The sequence below is a fragment of the Mycteria americana genome, chromosome 2, assembly GCF_035582795.1.
Source record: "Mycteria americana isolate JAX WOST 10 ecotype Jacksonville Zoo and Gardens chromosome 2, USCA_MyAme_1.0, whole genome shotgun sequence".
NCBI classification, from domain to species: Eukaryota; Metazoa; Chordata; class Aves; order Ciconiiformes; family Ciconiidae; genus Mycteria; species Mycteria americana.
Genome location: NC_134366.1, coordinates 108,880,284 through 108,901,904, shown reverse-complemented (window position 1 = coordinate 108,901,904; position 21,621 = coordinate 108,880,284). Strand labels below are relative to the sequence as shown.

At 46.0% G+C, this 21,621-nt stretch overlaps 1 protein-coding gene across 1 annotated transcript in view; it reads left to right on the top strand.

Annotated features, from left to right (window-relative positions):
• SCGN (secretagogin, EF-hand calcium binding protein) overlaps window positions 1-21,621 on the top strand; it is a 31,803-nt gene that overhangs the window by 7,052 nt on the left and 3,130 nt on the right. The window contains exons 3-7 of the mRNA XM_075494257.1: window positions 5,929-6,021; window positions 6,306-6,395; window positions 7,098-7,154; window positions 10,288-10,365; window positions 20,461-20,516. Coding sequence (XP_075350372.1) covers window positions 5,929-6,021; window positions 6,306-6,395; window positions 7,098-7,154; window positions 10,288-10,365; window positions 20,461-20,516 — 374 coding nt within the window. The remainder of the gene's footprint in view (window positions 1-5,928; window positions 6,022-6,305; window positions 6,396-7,097; window positions 7,155-10,287; window positions 10,366-20,460; window positions 20,517-21,621) is intronic.

The window sequence follows — 21,621 nt, the reverse complement described above, 5'->3', positions numbered from 1 at the left end:
ACCAGATTACCTTTGTGATGCTAAATACATCTAAAAGGTTTTTGCAGAAGGGAAGATGAAGACTGGACATGGAAAGGAGAAAGCAGAAAATTCATTTGTTATGGCAACTTGAAGCATAGAAGCTTTTCTCTGCAAAACTCTGTGGAAGAGCATCCATAGTAAGAAATTTACTCCTTAACCCTGAGAAATGTATGAACAAAGCCACAGCAATATTTTAAACTGTGTGCTTTTGTAAGGGCAAAAATGACATGGCCTTCTCCTCCTGGTACGTAGGAAGGATTTCTTCCTTGACTGGACTGTGAGAACATGCAGCAGCTCTTGGAAACCACCCAGCATCCAACCTATGAGGGACCAGGGCAGCTGAAGCTTTACAACTCAAATGAAGCAACCCTAAAAGGGGTTAAAGCATCTCTCCATTCCAGGCTAGCTCCCATCATCATTATAGTCCAATGAAGATCATATTTCATGGAAATTAGCAGAGGGTTGGGGTTTTTTCCCCTTAAATGAGCATCAGAAAGACATTGCGAGGGGTTTACTTCTGCTGCAGGACCTTTTCTTGCCAAGCACTTGCTCTCCCAGCAACCGTACTCTTCCTCAGCCCAACCCTGGGCAAAATTGGAGGCAGGTCCTAGTTCAGGTGTGTTTTCCAGACTGTGGCAGGGAATCCTCTTCATTACAGTGTTGACTGATGCTAAACGTGAGCATCTCTATAGCTGTTTCCGCCTTAAGCAGGCAGCAGTTCAGGGGAAATTGTGCTCCTCTGTCAATTAGGGCTATTACCTCTTGATTAAATTCTCCTCCAGAAACTCAGGGAGGTGCATGCAGCAGGGAAAACAAGGAATGACAAGAAAGACCTCCCCATACAGACACCTACCAGAAAGGATGCAACAGCATTCACTTAAACGTTCACAAGAGGGAAATTTTATCTAGCTGCTAACGAGTCTGCAAAATTTTAGCCCAAGCAGGGAACACTTGAGAATGCTTTGCAAACCTTTGAAACTGGGGAGGGGTCTGCTGCTTGAGACAGGCAACAGAATTAGCTCTGATGAAAAAAGCTGTGCTCAACTACAGCTGTTTTCTTGCTGCAAAGCCATTTCCCCCTGTCCCAGCTCATAGAGACAAGAGGGTATCATGCTATTTGTACAGTTGCTTTCCAGAGCAGAAAGGTGGTGTATTTTTTTTTTTATTACTCCCCCTATAATTCATAGAGCTTGAATAAATGGAGCGTGAGCCTGAAGCATTTGAAAGCAGAGTGTGTTTGGTTTTTTAGGTGCAATCTGTAGTTGAACAGCAAGTTAATAATTAAAGGGAAGGAAGGAAAAGAAAACTTCCCGGGGAAGCCGGTGGCCATAGCACTCGGCGCAGCAGCTGTGTTTCGGTGTCAATGCCATTCGTCCCTGTGTGTGCCTGCCTTGAGGTCTCCCCTTCTTCCTCTTCTGCTCCAGATCTTTCTCCCTCTATCATAGGTCCTGCCCCGATCTGGGAGGCAAGGAAACATTTGTAAGAGCCCAAAGGCAGAGAATAAAAAATCAGGCCTCTTGACCAGTGAGCTGCCAAGCTTTTACCTTTGGCCAGCAAGCTCATCTCAGGGTGGCCGAGGCTGCAAAGAGGCCCCTGTAGCCCCCGGCCCGGCCAGTAGCCCTGTGCAGCCCTCATTGCCCCGCCATCCCAGCTCGGCCCCGTCCCCAGCACTGGGTGAGAAATGCCCTCTCGCACCGCCGGCTGGTTGCTGGATCCCTGCCCAGGCCGTGCCTGCAGAGACTCCCTCAACTGTAATTTCTTACCTGCCAATATTTCTTTTGTCCCTTTTAGGGATACCTGAGTCTTGTCTGTACAAACCACCAATACTATTGAAAAAAAATCTGCTTAATATTCTTACATGACTGTAATTGGTTGCTATATCTACAAGGCTTTTAAAAGTTTTAATAGTCTCCATATTGTCTCTCTTTATTTCCCCGCTGACTGGCTTTGCTTGCTATTTGTCTCTGTCCATCTCCGTTCTTCTGAGCAGAGCTTGGAGTCCCAGCTGGGGTGCCCCCTCCTAGGGCTCCCAGGACATTGCACCAGTACAAATAAGAACAAGGACAACAGGTTTGGCTAGTAAAATCCTACCTCGGCTCCGTAAGTCCTGGAATATTACATAGACAATACTTTTGTCTGAATAGTTTTCTCCCTCTGTTTTTGGAGCATGCTCTTGTCTAGGCGTGAGGTTCCTGCTGAACCACTCACAAGCTTCCCAGTGTCGCTGCCTCACTGTAGCAATGCCACAGGCCTGATTTGGAGGCAAAACCCTACATGAACAAAATCTAAACAAGCCAGAGAATTGAACTTGCTCCCTAAGCCTTCAGGGAGGGATCGGCAGCTCCAGCCATCTGCCCCACTGTCCGGGCTTTGCCCTGCAGCCTGCCCGGGCTGCCCCACCTCAGGCTGCAGACCTCCAAAATCAGATCACAGAGTCAGCAAATACAGAAGGAGTCTGCAGTTCGCGGCCTTGGTTGGACAAGGGGAACGAATAATGCAGATTATGTGCAAGGTTTTTTCCAACCTTTTAAATGTTTTTGGAACGGAAAGGCAATCAGAGCAAGCAGGTCTGCACCACCAATAGGTCGATCTCGGAGACCAGGTCTCCCAGCCTTGGTTTCTGCTTGGAAGTGGCATGACTTATTTGATCTTTTTTTTTTTTTTATCTTCTGGGATTGGGGTTTTTTTGGCAAACATAAAGGTCACCTTTGAAACCTAATGGTCGTAAACCAAGATGTATCATTCTCAGTGTAAAAAATTGTAATGTACAAATAATTTTGCTTTGAGCGTGCATCTTGGGAAAGCCAGTTTGTCCAATATCTTTTACTTCACTTTTACTCTTTGGGAGTAAAGGTTGGGTTTTAGTAGATCCATTACCACTTGTGTTTCATAAGTAGAATATTTATGAACAGAGAGAGATTGTCCAATTTGAAAAATCCACTGTAGTGTAACCCCTTGGACTAAAAGCTGTTGGAGCTATGTAAATTTTGTAAGTATTTTGGGTACTTACCTGATGTATCCCATAGTTTAAATCAGTTAAAAATAAAAAAAAAAAAAAGGAGGCAGTTCTATTTTTATGCAGATAACAGTGTTGCTGCCACACAAAGCTCAATGAGTGGTGGTTAATAGCTGACACGAAGTTGAGCAATCAGCTTTCTTAACAAATGACTAGTCTGAACTCCACAGCGCACTTTTCAAATATCAGCTATGATTACCGTTTCAGAAATAACTTTTCCTACTGGGCACGGAGGAGGATAATTCCAAAGTACTTTGCAAGCCTATTGAAGTCGGCAACTGATAGGCTTGCCTAACGCCAGGGAGGTGTCTCAAAGAGTCAAGGTGCCATCAGAAGACAACTTAAATAGCATGAGGGCGAGCTATAATGCCGAGGGGAAAGAAAACTGTATGTGCATCGTCAGTGGCGTGCTGTGCCCCCGACGCCCGCACGCAGGTGGGGCAGTGGTGCGGGCACCCGGCCACGCAGCCCACAGGGCTCGCCGGCCACCACCATGGAGGTGGAGCATCCTGCAGCCATGCCCTGGGACCTCTCAGGGCCACCACCAGGCAGGCCCTGGGAGGGGGACCGCCACCTCGGGCACGTCCCTGCAAGATCACTGCTGGGACAGTGATCTTGCCTCTTAACTGGGAGTTGCCAGCCCTCGGCGCTGTGCCCCAAGGATGCCCCCGGGGGCTGTGCCCCATCTGCCCTACCAAGAGCATCGTGGGTGCCCCTATCCTCCCATTCCTCCTCCCAGATTCCCAAATTTTCCATCGGCTGGCACATCCTAGTCCTGTATCAGTCTTGGTGAAGGAGTTTCACTTGTTCTAAGTACAGCCACCTCTTGGTTATTTTGATGTGACATTTATAATCCAAAGCCAATTAACTCTTTCTCCCCTGATTTCGATGTAGGATCCTCTGCACTGACACTGCTATTAAAGATTTCTGTATAAGCCCATAATGACTTTGTGCAGATAAGTGCTCATGAGCTCCGAGTCTGCTCTGAAGTAAGGTGAAGGAAAATTAAACTATATCATAAATGATCAGTCATACTATCTGTGTATCCATGTACCTATAGATACCTTTTTTCTGTTATCACTAGCAGCAAATTACGGCTGCAAACACCAGTCACACCTAAACGTGGGGAAAGCTGGTGACAAAGTGGGTGCAAAGATAGACCTTAGCTTAACGAGCCTAAGCAGAAGATACTTCATTTTCTTTTTGATTACCTCGTCTGTGACATCCCTGTGTGTCTCGACATCTCTGTCACTGACTGTGGCAGCTGCTGCTGAGCAAAGGCTGTGGAGCAGTACCGCCTGAGAGCAGCTGGAAGATGCTGTCGTCACCTGGCTACTACTGAATGTGGGTATGGCCAAGGAAGTTTTGGGGTGTAAGGCATGTTCAGTTTCCAGTGTGGTGGTTTCAAATACCTATCCGAAGTGAGAACATGAGCTGCAGTTGCTGTGTGTGCAGCCCAGCCATGTTACTTTGCTCAGAGGTGACAAACCTTACAGAAAGATCTTCCACCCCATGCAACTTTTTGCAGAGCAGCACAATTGCTGCTCCAGCTCACGCTTTGCAGAATCAGGGCCTAAAGGAGCACATAAGGCAGTGAATAATCTGAGGCCTGGACATGCTACAATCAGGGCATCAGGCAGAGCCTGCACACCCGCTGTTCACTCTGCCAGGACAGGGCAACAGAGAGTGTCCTTTCCTAGGAGATTTATATTTGCTTAGCTTCTGAACAGCCAGGCAGGCTGCATTGATGTATGCACTGAGTAACTTGGAGAAAGTCACTCAAGGTCTTGTTCTTGTGTCACAGTAGTAAGAAAGGGATTGTACAACCTCATGAGCCTGCAATAGTAGCTGAAAGGACGAGAAGCTGAGTTAGAAGACCCAGAAAGACACAGCTACAGTCCTAACTCCGCCTGGACGTGGAGATGATAAAACCTTTGAAGTGTTTTTCTTCAGGGGTAGGGAAGAACTTAATTTATTCTCTTGCAAAAAATGCTACAAAAGTATGCCAAGAGCCAGTCTGGGTTATCCTCCTCCCTTCCTCCCCTCCCAGAGGGGGCCATCTCCCATGGGACTGGGAGAGGAGCCAGGACCTGCTCCGTGCGGTGCGGAGGGTAACATTGGACTTCGCTATTGCTTGGGAGAGGCTAACTAGGTGAGCTTCCCGGCCCATCCACAAAGCTCATCTGACCAGAAGCCTGTCCCCAGGGTGGGGAAACTGTACTTTGTGTAGCCCAGTCAGACCAGATACCCTAAAGGTTACTGCTAAGAAAAAGAAATCAGGCCTGTTGAACCCAAGCATTGTATTTCACCTGTCACAGCAATGCCTGTCAAAACATAAAACCTGACAAGGCCTGAAAACTCCTCGCTATGTATAAATTGATTATGAGGTTGAGCAGATGCAAAGGGAATGTGAATTGCTTGAAATCCCATGCCATTAACCCAGAAACACTGACAGGGCTTGGTGCCAGGTCTTGAACCAGTTGACAGGCAATAATAAGCAACAATCCAACTCCACTGACACCTTTCAAGGCTGATGATCTAATGAACTACAGGGATGTAGTTCAAGGATAAGGACATCTTCCTGAACAGAACACGATGAAAATGAGCAGCATGGAAACTGCTGCAAAACCAAATCCCAGTGATATAGTGGGAACAGCTGGCTAAAGAAGCAGGTGTCACTGAAACATTTGTGGTCTCCAAACACTGGTCTTCCAACTGAAAGCTTAGTTGCTACAAAGCTATGCATAGCACTAATTTCCAAAAATTCATCTAAGGTGGTGTGTTTGTGGGCTTTTAGAAGTATTAGCCCCCAATGGTAAGGATGCAATGATCCTGGCGGTTATCTGTGAGTGAGGAGATATTTCACGCGCGTGTTGTTTTCCCCATGGCAGAACACCGTCACAGAAGAAAAAGTTCAGAGGATGAAGGAGCAATTCATGTCTGCCTACGATGTCACCACAGATGGACGCTTGCAAATCCAAGAGGTATCTCTCCCCAAACCCAGCCCAGGATTTCTTTTACAGAAAGAGGGAGAATTAGGACCTAGAGCAGACTTGGGAGATATGGGAGACAGAGCCTGGGTGGGGAGCACGTGAGTCATGGAGTACTACATTAGCCAGATCTCTTGGCTTGGGGTTTATTTCCAAGGCAACAACATGCTCAACTTGTATTTCCCATACGGGGTCAGCAGTCACCCAAGTTTTTTCATATCTTTACTTTCATGGTTTGGGTTTGTTTTGGGGCTTTTTTAATGCTTTTTTTTTTCCAGCTTGCAAATATGATCCTGCCTGATGATGAGAACTTTCTGCTGCTTTTCCGACGGGAAACACCTTTGGACAACAGTGTGGAATTCATGCGGGTCTGTATCTCTACATTTTTTCCCCTTGCATACCAACAGCTTCTTCAATACATACACTTCCACACTCCATAGAACATAGCATGGGCAATATGTGGTTATTGTGGAAGCAAAACACATTCTGACCTGTTCAGGTAGAGAAGTTTATACCATTTTACCCTGACGCATTATCCTGGCAGGGTGTGGGGTGGAAACCTCCATAAGCTGGGCCAACTGAGGAGCACAAACCCATAACTTTTCCTTAACTGTGCCCAGTCTCCCTCCACTCTCTGCCCCTAAGTATCCTAGCCCAGAATTTCAATTTTTCCAAGTCTGCTTGCAGTTAATTTTATTTCACACCCAAACGGGGGACTTCTGCAGATCAATGGCCAGTTGTGTATGGCCTTGACTTTTACTCAGGGCAATAAGAGAAGCTACATGTACAGATTAGGTAAGAAATGCAGAGCGGTTTCTTAGTCTTTTCTTCCTTTTATAGACAGTGTGTCTGCATCAAATATATGATAGCAGCACGTCACATGTACAGCATCCAAATGTAAAAGCAATAGTGTGGAAAGTTTATTTCATTTTGTCTACAATTAACTAAATATTGGATAATGCAACAGCTTGATCATTATGGACGTCCTGATGTGAATCTTTATGATCTATCACCCAAGCAGATGATTAACTGCAATATTTATGTGGTTGTATCAATCTATCTCCATTCAGATCTGGCGCAGTTACGATGCTGATAGCAGTGGATTTATTTCAGCTGGCGAGCTCAAAGTAAGTTATTCTAACAAGTCTGTTTGGGCTTGATCTACAGCTCACTCATGTCAATGGGAGCATTTCCATTGCCTTTACCAATTTGCTGCCTTTTGGTGAGGTTGACGAATGGCATTTCTAGGTTGTTCATGGCGAGTTTAAGGACTGGGGACCCTCCAGCCTTCTGTCACAGCTTCAGGGACCCTGCTGGGAAGGACAGAATCATAGAATCATTTAGGTTGGAAAAGACCTTTAAGATCATCAAGGCCGACCACAAACCCAACACTGCCAAGTCCACCACTAAACCATGTCCCTGAGCACCACATCTACACGTCTTTTAAATACCTCCAGGGATGGTGACTCCACCACTTCCCTGGGCAGCCTCTTCCAATGCTTGATAACCCTTTCAGTGAAGAAATTTTTCCTAATATCCAGTCTAAACTTCCCCTGGTGCAACTTGAGGCCATTTCCTCTCGTCCTGTCACTTGTTACCTGGGAGAAGAGACTGACCCCCACCTCTCTACAGCCTCCTTTCAGGTAGTTGTAGAGAGCGATAAGGTCTCCCCTCAGCCTCCTTTTCTCCAGACTAAACAACCCCAGTTCCCTCAGCCACTCCTCATCAGACTTCTGCTCCAGACCCTTCACCAGCTTCGTTGCCCTTCTCTGGACACGCTCCAGCACCTCAAGGTCTCTCTTGTAGTGGTGGGCCCAAAACTGAACACACTATTTGAGGTGCGGCCTCACCAGTGCAGAATAGAGGGGGACGATCGCTTCCCTAGTCCTGCTGGCCATGCTATTTCTGATACAAGCCAGGATGCCATTGGCCTTCTTGGCCACCTCAGCACACTGCTGGCTCATATTCAGCTGGCTGTCTACCAATACCCCCAGGTCCTTTTCCACTGGGCAGCTTTCCAGCCACTCTTCCCCAGGCCTTATGGGGCTTCATTCTGCTCCCTGTCCCTGTCTTCCATCTCAGGGGCTGGGTACCCGGAGAACAACTGGCCTTACTAGTAAAGGCTGAGGCAAAGAAGGCATTAAGTACCTCAGCCTTTTTACTCATCCTTTGTCACTATGCTTCCCCCTGCATCCAATAAAGGATGGAGATTCTCCTTAGCCCTCCTTTTGTTGCTAATGTATTTATAGAAACATTTTTTATTGCCTTTTACGGCAGTAGCCAGATTAAGCTCTATTTGGGCTTTGGCCCTTCTAATTTTCTCCCTGCATAACCTCATGACATCCTTGTAGTCCTCCTGAGTTGCCTGCCCCTTCTTCCAAAGGTCATAAACTCTTTTTTTTTTTCAAACGAGTTCCAGCCAAAGTTCTCTGTTCAGCCAGGCCGTCCTTCTTCCCTGCCAGCTCGTCTTTCGGCACATGGGGATGGCCTGCTCCTGTGCCTTTAAGATTTCCTTCTTGAAGAATGTCCAGTCTTCCTGGACTCCTTTGCCCTTCAGGGCTGCCTCCCAGGGGACTCTGTCAACCAGGCTCCTAAACAGGCCAAAGTCTGCCCTCCAGAAGTCCATGGTGGCAGTTCTGCTCACCCCCCTCCTTGCTTCTCCGAGAATCAAACTCATTTCATGATCACTCTGCCCAAGACAGCCTCCAGCCATCACGTCACCCACAAGTCCTTCTCTGTTTGCAAACAACAGGTCCAGCGGGGCACCTTCCCTAGTTGGCTCACTCATTGACTGTGTCAGGAAGTTGTCTTCCACACACTCCAGGAACCTCCTGGAATGTTTCCTCTCCACTGTATTGTATTTCCAGCAGACATCTGGTAAGCTGAAGTCCCCCACGAGAACAAGGGCTAGCACTTGTGAGACTTCTCCCAGCTGCTTATAGAATAGTTCATCTGTCTCTTCTTCCTGGTTGGGTTGTCTATAACAGACTCCCATCATGATATCTGCCTTGTTGGCCTTCCCCCTGACTCTTACCCATAAACACTTGGCCCTTTCATCACCATTGTCAAGCTCTAGACAGTCAAAACTCTTCCTAACATACAGGGCTACTCCACCGCCTCTCTTTCCTTGCCCATCCCTTCTGAAGAGTTTATAGCCATCCATTGCAGCACTCATCCCACCATGTTTCCATGATTGCAACTATATCATAGTTTTCCTGCTGCACAATGTCTTCCAGCTCCTCCTGTTTGTTGCCCATGCTGTGTGCATTGGTGTAGATGCACTTCAGTTGGGCTACTGATCCTGCCACCTTTTTTGGGGGAGAAGCCCTAATTCCTACGTGACTGTTCTCAGGTGCTTCCATGGTTTCTAATACCTCAATAGCCCTTGTGTCTTTGCTGTCACGTGGATCTCCATCCCCTACCTCCACTGAGATGGCAGACCGAAGGACCTCGCTAGCACACCATCCCTCAAACATTGATGTACTGCTCCCAGGCTTATCTCTAGTGAGCCTGGTTTTATCCCTGCCCCCCTTCAAATCAGGGAGGATGCTCTGCTGTTGCCCTTGCTGTCCTGCTTTCTCCTTGCCTCATCGCATGACCCCACCTGTCTCGGTGCCCCCTGAGCACCCAAGGAGCTGCCCGAAGCATGCCTCAACTTGGCTTTGCACGTGTGCCTCTCCCAGCTAAACAGAGCCAAAGCCGTTGTGTTTTATTAATGGGATTTCTTCATAACCTCTTCCCGAGCCTGCAGATTTTCTGAGCACTGATTTCTTTTTAAAGTTCAGGCTATTGAGGCAGAAACCTGTTCGGAAACTGGCCGGGAACAGAAGTCCGTCCCTGGGCTGCAGACCCTGCACTGACCTCTCGGTGTGTGGCTCCAGCCTGAGCCCCACCAGAGACATGAGCGGATGTTTAAGTGTTTTGCTGAACGGCAAATATTTTGATTTGAGATCAGTTAGCAAATATTGCAGGACTTATGTTATCTTTTACTTACTTTATGGGTTAATTATAACTTATTCCAGTATGCCTGCTCTGGGGAAATTTGGTTATTTTCTAATTTATTTGAAAAAATATGTTTCAACTAAGAATTTGTGAACTTTATGTGAAATTGAAGATACTAGTACTAATCAGGAATGTGAAATTAGATTCATGTAACCCTGCTTAATTTCTCACTGTTAAGTGAGAAAAAAGCTGAAATTTCTTACTGTTATTTCTTGAATTTACTCTAAAGAGTAAATTTTGTCTCTTTCCTTACTACAGGATTTCCTGCGAGATCTCTTTTTGCAGCACAACAAGATGGTCACTGAAGTAAAGCTGGAAGAATATACTGATACCATGGTAAGAAAAGATAGTGTAAATGCTGTTTAGATTATAGAACTGCCTAAAAATCTCCTTCAGGGTCAATGTCTATAGGGTCATAAATGCCCTCTTAAAAGGTGTATCTTCTCCAAGAGATCCCTGTGGAAAGCTAGCACATGCTGCTGCTGTTTCTTTGCACAACACTGGACATCAGCTGTGAACAGCATTTCATATATTTTTGCTTTGAGTTAAACTGTTTATTATGAGAAAATAGCTCGACTTTATGCCAAAGCAAACTGAGCCCTAAAGCCATTTAAAAAAAAGTAGTTGAGGTGCATCCTTCTTCAGGGTATGTTCAGCCTCAGCCAGATCTCCAGTTCCTTCCCTCCCTCCCTCCTAGCAAATCCTTTTGCTCCCAAGACACGCAGGTATCCGGCTCTTCTGCTCTGCAAAGCCCAGCAAGCCTTGCTGGCTCCCTGCTGCTTCTCTGAAAGGCTGGGAGTTTGAAACCTTCCACTCTTCCCCTGCCTTATCACAATATAGCTTTTATACTGCAATCAGCAAAGTAATATTTGGTGTAAGTTTAGCATCAGTTACCTGGATTTCAGAGCAGCTTATTATATCTAACCATCTAAAAACTATAAAAGAAAAAAAAAATGCTCATTTCTGATGTCATTCTCAAGGGTATCATTTGAGTTCCGCTAGCAGACATCTACCATTGCAATTTTCTAAATCATTTTCAGATGGGACTGCCTTGATTCTTGGCACAAAATCTGTGTTTGTACCTAAAGAACAGCTTGGTATGCAAGCAAACAAGGAGCTGCCCACATATTTTGCAATACCATGTTATGTATGCATGATGCATCTGTGCCTAGAAATGTGACCCTTTAGAGCAAAGTGAAAAACTGTACCATTACAGAAGAGCGTAGATTTTTTCATGTTTATAGGACAGTGAAGGGAGAGGAATGCAAGCTACAGAAATTATTTTCCAACTGGTAGAGCCTGAAAACAATAAAACCCCATAAACTACAGCTAGAACAAAACCCTTCCTAGTAGAGCTTGCAGGTAGCAAATAGCTTTTATGCTGCTTCATTAAGGTTTCCATCCCCAGTGGCTAATCTCTGATCAGGTGCTGGAGAACAGGCGATCTGAAGCTTGTAGACATTGGACGGTTCATTTCCTCCAACTTCTTTCCCCTTCCAATAATTTCCCAAGAAAGATCTGTGATTTCTGCTGCCCCAACGCAGCTAGATATCAATGCAGCCCCGGGCTGACAGCCAGGAGGTCTGGTTTCTGTTCCCTTGGGTTTTTATAGATTGGCTTTGTATCTTTGGAGAGGCAGTTTAGTCTCTATGCTACAGGATAAGATTTGATCTGGGAAAAGGGATGCTTTGTATATCTGGGGAAATCTACGATCTGAAATGCAAATCTGGCTCGTGAGGACAAAAGTTTGCAAAGCCGCAATGCCAAAAGAATCAGGGATGTTAATGGTTATTAGAAAATGAGGACATGGCAGGTAATTTTTTTTTTTCCTTGCGATTCTTTGGTATAAACTGAAGATCAAGGATGTTTACAAACACACCTGATCCCAAGAGCTAAGGCGGGGTGTGAAATTACAACACATGTAATCTTACCCTGTGATACCCTGTAGTAAAGTAGAGGATATGAATTCTGTATGTCACGGCAAAGTATCCACATGGACAGCATCTCTATAGTAGCTGCGCGAAGTGATTGCATGGGAACTTATCTGAAGTAGGAAGGCAAAATTACAAGGAGGGAAGAAAGATTCAGTCTCGTCTTTGCAGTGCTGGATTAAAAAGGGAGAAGTGACTCGAGGAGCCAAGAGCAAAGGTGTGATGTCAAGGCCCAGGGCAATGAGAGCTCTTTGCTTTCTCTCTCTTTTCCACATGGAGTGGGGAGCTGCTAAAGTGCAGAGTCCCACCGTCACCAGTGTCTGGGAAAACAAGGGGACAGTGGCCCTTACCTTTCATTCCTGAGGCTTTCACACACTTTCTGTTGCATCGCTAGCAACCAGCAGCTCCAGTTCCTTTACTGCAGAGTGGAGATACTTATATTTCTCTCCCCTATTACTCTGCTCCCACCCTTTTTGCTCCCTTGGAGCGCAAGGTCTTCGCGACAAGGACCTGCTTCTGCTGCACACAGCTACAGGGTGTCTCAGGGTGGCCTGTCTGTCCTACTCAGGGCTTTCAAGTGCCACTGTAGTAACATGCAGTTGAAATAAGCTGTGGCCCAAGGAGCTGTAAACCCATCTGTCTCCACAGGACTTTACAGATCTCTGCCCTCTTTTCGGTACATCCACAGCTGGCTGCACACATCTTAAGGAGCTACTGATATACTGAGTGGATCCTAGAGCCTTCTGGAGGTAGGGATAAAGGGGAAAAGATAGAAACTGCCATTTTAAAGAAGCTCGCCCAGGCATGAGAAAAAAAAATGAAAAAAAAACAACTTATGATTCTGTGCTGGGTATTTGCAGCTTTAGCTTGTGAGAGGTGTGAGCAGGTATCATACCGACCAGGGCTTGCTAAATACTTGCCGCTTACTTATGCTGCTATGAATGATCTTACACCACATTAAAAAAAGCTGGGAAGAGGGAGAAGGTGTTTCTTTTGGAAGAGATTGGTTGCCTCCAGAAAGGAACATCACTTTATCAGGCTGCTTAGAAGCCATTTCTTAAGAGGCTATTCTGTTATCCTTGTGACCTTGACATCCTGTCTTCAGAGAACACTGATATAGATCAGGGATTTGATGAACAAGTGATGAACCCTTGGAAAGAAAACAGGTGGTGAACATGTTGGCGTTGCACAAGCCCCGTGAGTCTGCTAAATCAAATCTTAAAAAGCACTAAAGCCACTGGGGAAAGTCACAAAAGAAGAACATTTGAATTCTCGAGACTCTTCATGAGGGAATTAAAGTAGCAACCCTGTGCTGAGGAAGCCCCTTTGCAGGCAGAGTTCTTGTTAGTTTTCGTGCCTACATATATATATGTTGGTATTAATAGTCATTAAGTGTGTATTAATATTTATTTATGTGCACCCACTTGCATGAGAAGATACATAGTCACGTGCAGTTCTGAACCCTTGAAAACAGTCTGTGGGTTTGTTGTCCTCCCGTGGGCATCGACCAAGAGCTGTTGGCAGGGAGCAGGTGCTCAGAGGCAGAAGCGAAGCCTCGTATTGCTCTGAGCCTCTCCGAGCCATGAGAAGATGCCCCAGGGGTCCTGCAATGTGTGCTCCAGGAGACAGGGTGGGCATAGCTGAAAACGGAGGTTTTTAAGAGCATGGTGAGAATATTCTGCCTTCCTGAAGTAACACAAGCTGGAGAAATGAAAGCTTGCCCCCTTCCTGCTTCGTGATGAGAAGGAGGCTGTAGAGGATGACAGCAGTACTAACAGCCTTTCCCAATCCCTCCCCACCTCCCCTCAGCCCCCAGGGTCAAGCTGTTATTAGGCTTCTGGGTCCTGGTGAAGTTTCAGACCATGAACACCCAGCTCACGCATGCATTTGACAACATTTTACCACGAGTGACAGTTTCCATACCTGTGCATGCACATGGCTGTGTACTTAAGCAAAATATTGTAAATTAATATGAACCAGACTTAAGACAGAGTTTCTGATGAAATTAAGTAGTCATCCTTTTTTCTTCTGTAAGAACAAAATTCTCACTCAGCTTTTCCATCTTGGCTTATGTTATTACCTTGTTCATAGAAACTCTGATAGTTCATAGCTTCCCAGATAGCAGCATGCTACTTCTGGTTTGTAATCCCAATGTTTGCAAGGCATGTGCAGGGAAAGCTCATTACTGAGGCAAACTTCAGCAAATTAAGTTATGTATACTCCTGAAACAGTCGCACATGCAACATGACATTCACTTTTTGCATTGCCTTATGTTGATAATGCCAGGCTGATCATAAAAATGTCCTTTAATTTGAGCATTATTATATTTTAGCAAAATGTAAAGGATAATCCCCCCCCAAGCCAGCTAAGCTTTGCCCACCACAAGCTAAAATTCTAGAGAGGCAATAATGTAAGTGCAGTGACTAATGATTCAAGAAGCATTGGTCATGAACTACAGCATTTGAAAGTTAGTAGATGGAGATGGCTGAGGGTGAAATCTTAGCCCCAGAGAAGTCAATATAGAAATCCTCCCAGCTGTAACGATGTCAGGGTTTTGCTGTGCTTCTCTGCAAAGGTTCTCCTGGGGACTGAGCTACGTACCCCGAGCACGCGAGCCTGCAGCTGACTAGCTGAGGGCTCCTCGTCTTCTCAGTGCAAAGGGGAACAGGTTGACTTCTCCCTGAAGATGGTCTGTGTCCACGAGTACGCATTGTGGATTACCTTTATTGTACATTGGGGGGATTTCTGATGCTTTTGTGGCTGCTGCCTGTCCCCTCTGCAAGGACAATGCTAGAGGCTCAGCGTGGTCACTTCTTTGGCTGTGAAAGCCTGTCTGTCTGTGCTCAGTGCCAGTGCCAGTGTACTTATGTAGGGAAATAAAAGTCAGAGCAGAGAAAATCCAGGTGATTTAGCCCCTTAACACCTTACTGGCCAAGCTAGCTTATCTGTGTTAATGAAGTCTCTTATGAACACCAAAGAAATGGTGTAATAATGGAAAGACAAATCTCTGTTGTATTGACAAAAGCCTAAACAGAGTTTGTCATGTTTGTTAACACACTGAGCAAATTTCCCAAAGCCCTAGAAATATGATTAGGAGTGGAGTATAGCCTAAAAGACTGGTTGCCTAAAGGAGCAGTCTTTGTACATCCCTTCTCCTGGTCGTGGTCCATGCTGGCCTCCCTCCCAGGCAGCTCCGTAAGGATGCCGTGACCCCCAAGAGACTGCATCTCCAGTGATGCACTGACACTGCAACCATCACATCCTCTAACCCCAGCCACCACTGTGACAGCCCTGCCATCCCCAGAGAGCTTCCTCCTGGCTTTGGGAGGGTGCGATTCCTCTCGTTGGTTTGCTGTGTGTGATAAAGAGAGGACCCGCACAGCTGATGAACACAATGGAGAGAAATCTGCCTCCCGTGTCCCTTCTAGACTTAATCCCGGCGGTGCTGTCACCTCCAGTTTTGCACCGCACTTGCTGTAGCATAAGCCAGGGGAAGCAGAAAATCCCATTTAAGCTCGAACTTCATTTCTGAAGATCAAAACTAACAGAACTCAGGAGCCTGCAGGCTTTTGAAAACCCCAGCAGATAATGCCTTCATCTTTTAGGAACCAAAACACTCCTAGAAATCCTGCACTAAACGACTCGTCTAGATTGCACAGGCAGTCTGGCCAGGCAGAGCACTGAGCTTGTGTCCCGAGGGTCACTTGCTGGCCACCAGACCCTCCTGTCACTCTGCAAAAGCCTTTGTGTCCCCGTCCTTCCCTAAGGAAAGGAGCCATAGGCAGTCCTGCAGCTTGGGCACGTGCCTGTATTTATACACCTTCAATAACTTCTGTACTCACTGGCCAATTTTAGTTACAGCTGTCGGGTATAGATGCCCCCAATGTATATATTTGTGAGAGTAGGAGGTCAGGCAAGAGCCAACTCTTCCCGTGTCCCACCTGAGGGATAAAACACTTTATTACACACAGAGAACAGAACCAGAGAAGGTTTAAAAGCAGGCTTTAGTGACTCCACTGATCACAGAACTATTTATTTCGGTTGTTTACTATTCTCCTTATCTCTGTCATGGAAAATAATTCAGATTTATAATCTTATATTGTTCTTCAAAGCATGCGTGTGTTTGTCATATCCTGGTGTTTCAGTGGCCTTCTTTACAACACCGGACTGGGAAAGCAGAGATATTTCCTTTGCTGAATTCAAAGCCAATGGCAGTTTTGATTTTGCACTTAAAAACCCGAGATGTAACAACTCTTATTTTGCAAACCCAGGTCTTATTTATGCTCTGTCTGCCTCAGAGTGCATAGACTACATTCAAACAAATAAAACTAAGACTTCCCTGGTGCGCTGCCATTAAAATGTCGGTGAATTAATTTGTGCACACACTTTCAAACACGGGTAGCTTGACAGTAAAATAAATGCATCATTTTATAAAGCATACTGCTGGATGCAACAAAGCTTTTAGTAAAACTGAGTGCTATTTAAACATGCCAGACCTTATCCTTAACCACATTGAGATGTTTCATATCAGCCTGGCAGCGTAAATATAGCTTTCAAGAGTGTAAACTGAAAAATCCATCAAGTTTAACATATCAAGATGGTGTGTAAAGGCAAAAGCTTAAATTAGAAGCCATCTCATAACGATTCCAAATAGCTACTTCTCCCATGATGTACGCTTTGTCATATGGGGTGGGTACCCTCTGTCACTCTTTGTGTACTTATGTACACAATTAGCAGATCAGATCAATGCTTGAAATTTGAAAGTTTAATTAATAAACATTTCCCCAGGCTTTTCCCAAGTAACGCAGCCCAAGATTGCCACGTATTGGGTATGCATGAGCTCCAGTTGTCCAGATAATAGGATTAGGTCTATCTTATTAGCTGTGGTACCTGAACTAATTCAGTGAACACTATTTCATCTTCCCTGTGTGTTTTCCATCTTTCATGTGGAAGTCACTAGACAAGAATTAGCTCGGCCTAGCTCTTCCAGCCAGACTTTTCTTTTCTTTCTGTTGACTGGTATGGGCAATCAAAACATTGCATACGAAAATTTTATGCAGGATACTTGTTGCAGAAAAAGGTGAAACAATTTGAAAACACAAAGATTCTCTCTTAGTATTGCAAAAGTAGAGCTGAGTGAAGGAGGTCAGAGAGGGGAGCTGGTTAGCTGTAAGTAGACATGGTCAGCCACCGAAAGTTTAATGTTAAGCTCAAAGATAGGGTGCAAATGAAGCAAATTGACTGGGGATGTTGCTTTTCATTAAGCATTTCACTAAGGAAAGTATTATCTCTGCAGTTAAATGTGTTTTAACGGGGTCTGCACTACTGCTGGAATATTGTAAAGGGTTCAGAAATGGATAGAGTTGAAAACCGCCAGCTCAGAAAACTGATAATGAAGCAGAAAGCCTTTCACATCTAAACCATCACCTCTAATCTAGCCTGTTTCATTAAGGGTGCACAAAGCTCTTCAGCCTCCTGGCTATTTGCGACTTCTGAAACCGTGAAAACATGCTGCGCCCACAAAGTAGGGCAGATGCGAGGCAGGCAGGACACTCAAAGTCCCAAGACGAGAACAGCTACACTAGCGTGCTTATTTATTTATTCTGTGGAAAAGGAGATGAGACTTGAGATATTTCACTGAAAAAGACTTGTGGCTTGTCTTAGGCCTACGTGAAAAGGAAAATGGGTCCTAAGTCTGCCTCTTGGGTTGGGAACCACCAGGTTTGTCCTGGTCCCAGAAGCTGCCACCATGATCAGCATTTATAGGTGTTTATCAATGAGCTTGTACGGAGGTCAGGACCTCACGGTCACGGAGCTGAACTTCTCCCAAAAGCTCCGTGTGTTTGCTTTCCTGAGGCATCACAGAGGGAAAAACATATCTGGATCTGAAGTCTAGGCTGAAACACTGGCTTTTAGTCTCAAGACAGTAATTCTGAGATGCACAGAGAATGGGAAAAAATAAAAAACGCTTTCAGGAACTCAGAAATGTATAGGAGAATCCAGGTGAAGTTCAAAGAGTGCTAAAGGCAGTACGTTTTAGTGTGTTTTGGTAAGGACACTGTATCTTTGTGTGAAGACTAGTGCAGTGCCTTCAGCCAGAGCTGCCCTGCCCAGGGCAGCAGAGTCCCTGAGAGCTTCACCCCATGCTTCCCACCAAACACTGTCCTCTCCCACCACGCCAGGCATGCCACTTCTACAGACTTCTTACAGACCGTGTGGGTAGCTAATGCTCCTTGGTGGCCTAAACAGAGGGATTTAGAGTGACATTTCAAAAGCGCTTAAGTAGAGCCTAGGGACTATGGTATTCCCTCCACCCAAATGCTTACATTTTCTCTAGCTGGCTAGATAGAGGTTGTCTCCATAAGTTTCCTTCATGGAGTATTTTTTGGAGTTACAGCGGAAGCTGGATGTTGCAAAGCCACCTGCGTTGGAGAGTCTGCAAAAGTGAGCCAGTAAGGGTATCTCCCTCTCTCCTCACACAACAAACAAAACCAGGTTAGGCACTAATGTCCCATTTGGAGAGAGGCTTTTAAAATCTTGTCTGGGTTGATTTATTTCTAGAAGGAACATTAACCATTTTCTATTGCCTGCAGAATAACTCCTTTATCAGCTAGGAACTGAAAGCTCAGGTTTTTCTCTCTGATGGCAGTGGGAGGCTGTTGTTGCAAGGACATTTCTCTTCTCGGTGGCACCAGTGAAGGCAGCTCCTGCTCCCATCCCTACCTCCAGCTTTTTCCCGTTGTGGCCCCAGCAGAGACCAGGGAAAAGTCCCGTGTTGCAGGGGGACAACTGACGGGGCAGAAGGCAGGATGGAAGAAGTTAGATAAGCTGGAGAGGGACAACTTGGACTGAGGCAGCATGAGAGAAGTCCGGAGGACAGCTCGGCAGCTTTATTCATCTCTCCAGCTCTAGGGCGACGGAAGATTCAGAGGCCTTTCTTCTGTCATTTAGCGGCTCTGCACAGAGTGCACGCTCGGCAGGGGCCAGTGAAATGGGAAAGTGGCTTTCCTTGTGCCACTGAACACCCACATGGCTCTCAGGATGTGATTTTTCCAAATATCTCAATATGAGCTTTCAATCGTTCACAGGCTTTTTATACTGTCTTTCAGTGGGAGGAAAAGTGAGCCCATACCAATTACTCTTCAAAAATCCTATCCAAACCTCAGCAGTGTAAATCATGCAGAATAATTAATGCAATAAAATCCTGTTGCAGAATCTTATCTAAACCCAGTACAATAAAAGGTAACCATGGGCTCACCATCCTCAGTGTCGATGCCTGCCCTCGAGCAAAGGGCAGGGAGAAGGCAGCGCTGACAAAATAGGCACCGTACTTATGCAAGGGCTCCCTGTGAAATTGCAGCTCTCCAAATAACATTCCTCCTCACGCACGTGTCAGGCTCTGCCCCAGCTTCACTGCTGGGAAGTGCTCGGGACCTGCCGCTGGCTCTCCCCAGAGCTCCCGCATGGTCAGGCTGTGTCATGGAGGATGGTCCTCTCCCTCTAAGCCTCCTGAGATGGGGACTGGTGTGGGCCTTCTCCAGCAGGTGTGCAGTTAATTACACCAAAGATTTGTAGTGACCTGGTTACTTATAACCATTAAATAAGCAAATGAGATTCATGAAGGTAAGATTAAAGCATATTCCATTACTGAGTATCCGACCAAGAATGGCAACCCATGTTAGTAAAATATTAATCTTTCCCTCCCCTACAATGTGGAATACATTTTTTCTGGAACTTTGAGCCATGGGTTATTCAGGTTTGCAACCCATTAAACATCTCCCCCTCTTTCCCTGTAGCAGACTCTTATTTGTGCCTTGCAGAGAAACACAGTACCACATACAATAAATAAATAAGTAATATCTGGTGGTGACTCATCGAAAAGATCGTATTAAGGAAAAGATAGTATTAAGGAAAGGCTAACTTTTGTATTCACACAGATTAATCTCTTTATGTTGGCGGCCTGAATCTCCTTCCCAGTCTTAGTGCTTTCTGACAGCAGGCTTTGAGCCAAGCAAAGCCCACCAGCTTTAGCGGCGTAAAACTCCAGCTTCTATCAGAAGGATCAGAAGGTGACATTTGCACCTCAGCCGCTCGGTAGCCACAGCAACAGTCAAACATAAGCACGGAGTTGGGCTGCAAGTGTTTAGAAGTTCCCCCCTTTTTCTGGCATTTTTTTCAGGGGCAATGGCAAGGCCAGTATTTAGTTTCTTAAGACGTTTGCTGGAGACCTGTCTTTATCCCTGTGTAAGGCGGGAAGGGAGCGGTGCTGGTATTTGATTGCTTGGGTTGTCGCTGTCAGAAAGCAGGAGGGTTTTGCTATGCTCTTGTGCCACCCTGGCACTTGGTGCTAGCAGAGGATGCCATGCTGCCTGGGGCTGGGGCAAGCACCCCGAGCAACCAGAGGGGAGGGCACAGGGCAGAGCAAAAGGTATATTGGCTTTTTTGTATGTGTGTTCTTCTCATGGCCTATCTATTTTATCTCTGTCTTCTTGATTTTCAGATGAAAATCTTTGACAAAAACAAAGACGGGCGGCTGGACCTGAATGACCTGGCAAGGTAGGCTTTAATAATACTGATGGGGTTTTTCAGCTTGCCCTGGCAGATCCAGGCAAGGTGATGATTTCCCTCTGGGGACGTGCATTTGAATCCTACCTCCTTTCAAATTAAATCAGCTACTCTGGTGAAGGTATCCCAGGTCTCTAATGCATGATCCCCATCGCAATAGCCCGAGAACCTAGGGGTGGTGACACTGAGCAATGCCAGGACCTGTTTGTGCATCACCAACATGCTCTGGCATGATCCGTGCTACCTCTGCAATGCTCCCCAGGAGCTGATGAAGCAGCCAGTGGCACCATTTCTCCAAAAGAAGGATGGCAGGGTCACAGATGTGCATTTATTTCACATCATTGTGTGCAGCAGGGATCACAAAGAATTTTTGCTGCTTGTTTGAGGAATAAAGGTGCCACCGCAAAGGATCTTGCCAATGGCAGTAAGAAAGGATTTGGAGAGACAAGGTGAAGACACTTGTGAATGAAGCTGGGGACTCAGTCACGGGCCTCTGTCTCTTTTCTGTCCTTGGTACCTCAGAGGCTTTTATATGATTTTCACTGCATACAGACAGAGAGTACGCCTCTGTCTGTAAATGTATGTGCAATGACTGGATGGGACTTTAAACACACAGATACAGTCCTAAAACATTGGTTTGGGGGATGAGAGGAGAGAGGTGCTGGTTTGCCACTGTTACTTTCTGCTTGGGATCACGACGAATGCCAGCACAAGTAACTGCAGTGCATGTGGCAGTTCGCTTTGACCACTGAACAGAGGAAGAGAAACAGAGGCAGAATGGAGAATATCTAAAGAGGGTTGCTGTTGCATTTTCCTCTTAAATACGGTTCCCCTAGTGCCCCTTGCCCCATGCCAGCTGCGGCTGCCCTCTGGTCTGAGCACGTTTCTCACGCCCCAGCCCTTCAGTATGCAGACACAGCTCAGCACCCCGGGTGCTGCGGGCTCGAAAACCTCCAGGTCAGCAGCGCAACTGGAGAGAGAAAAGCTTTTATCAGTGCTGTGAGGGGCTTTGGGAGGCAGGAGGGGAAAGGAGAGGAATTTGGCCAGTCTTGGTGCTCAGGCCAGTATTACTTTGTCCTTTACTTTTACAACCACC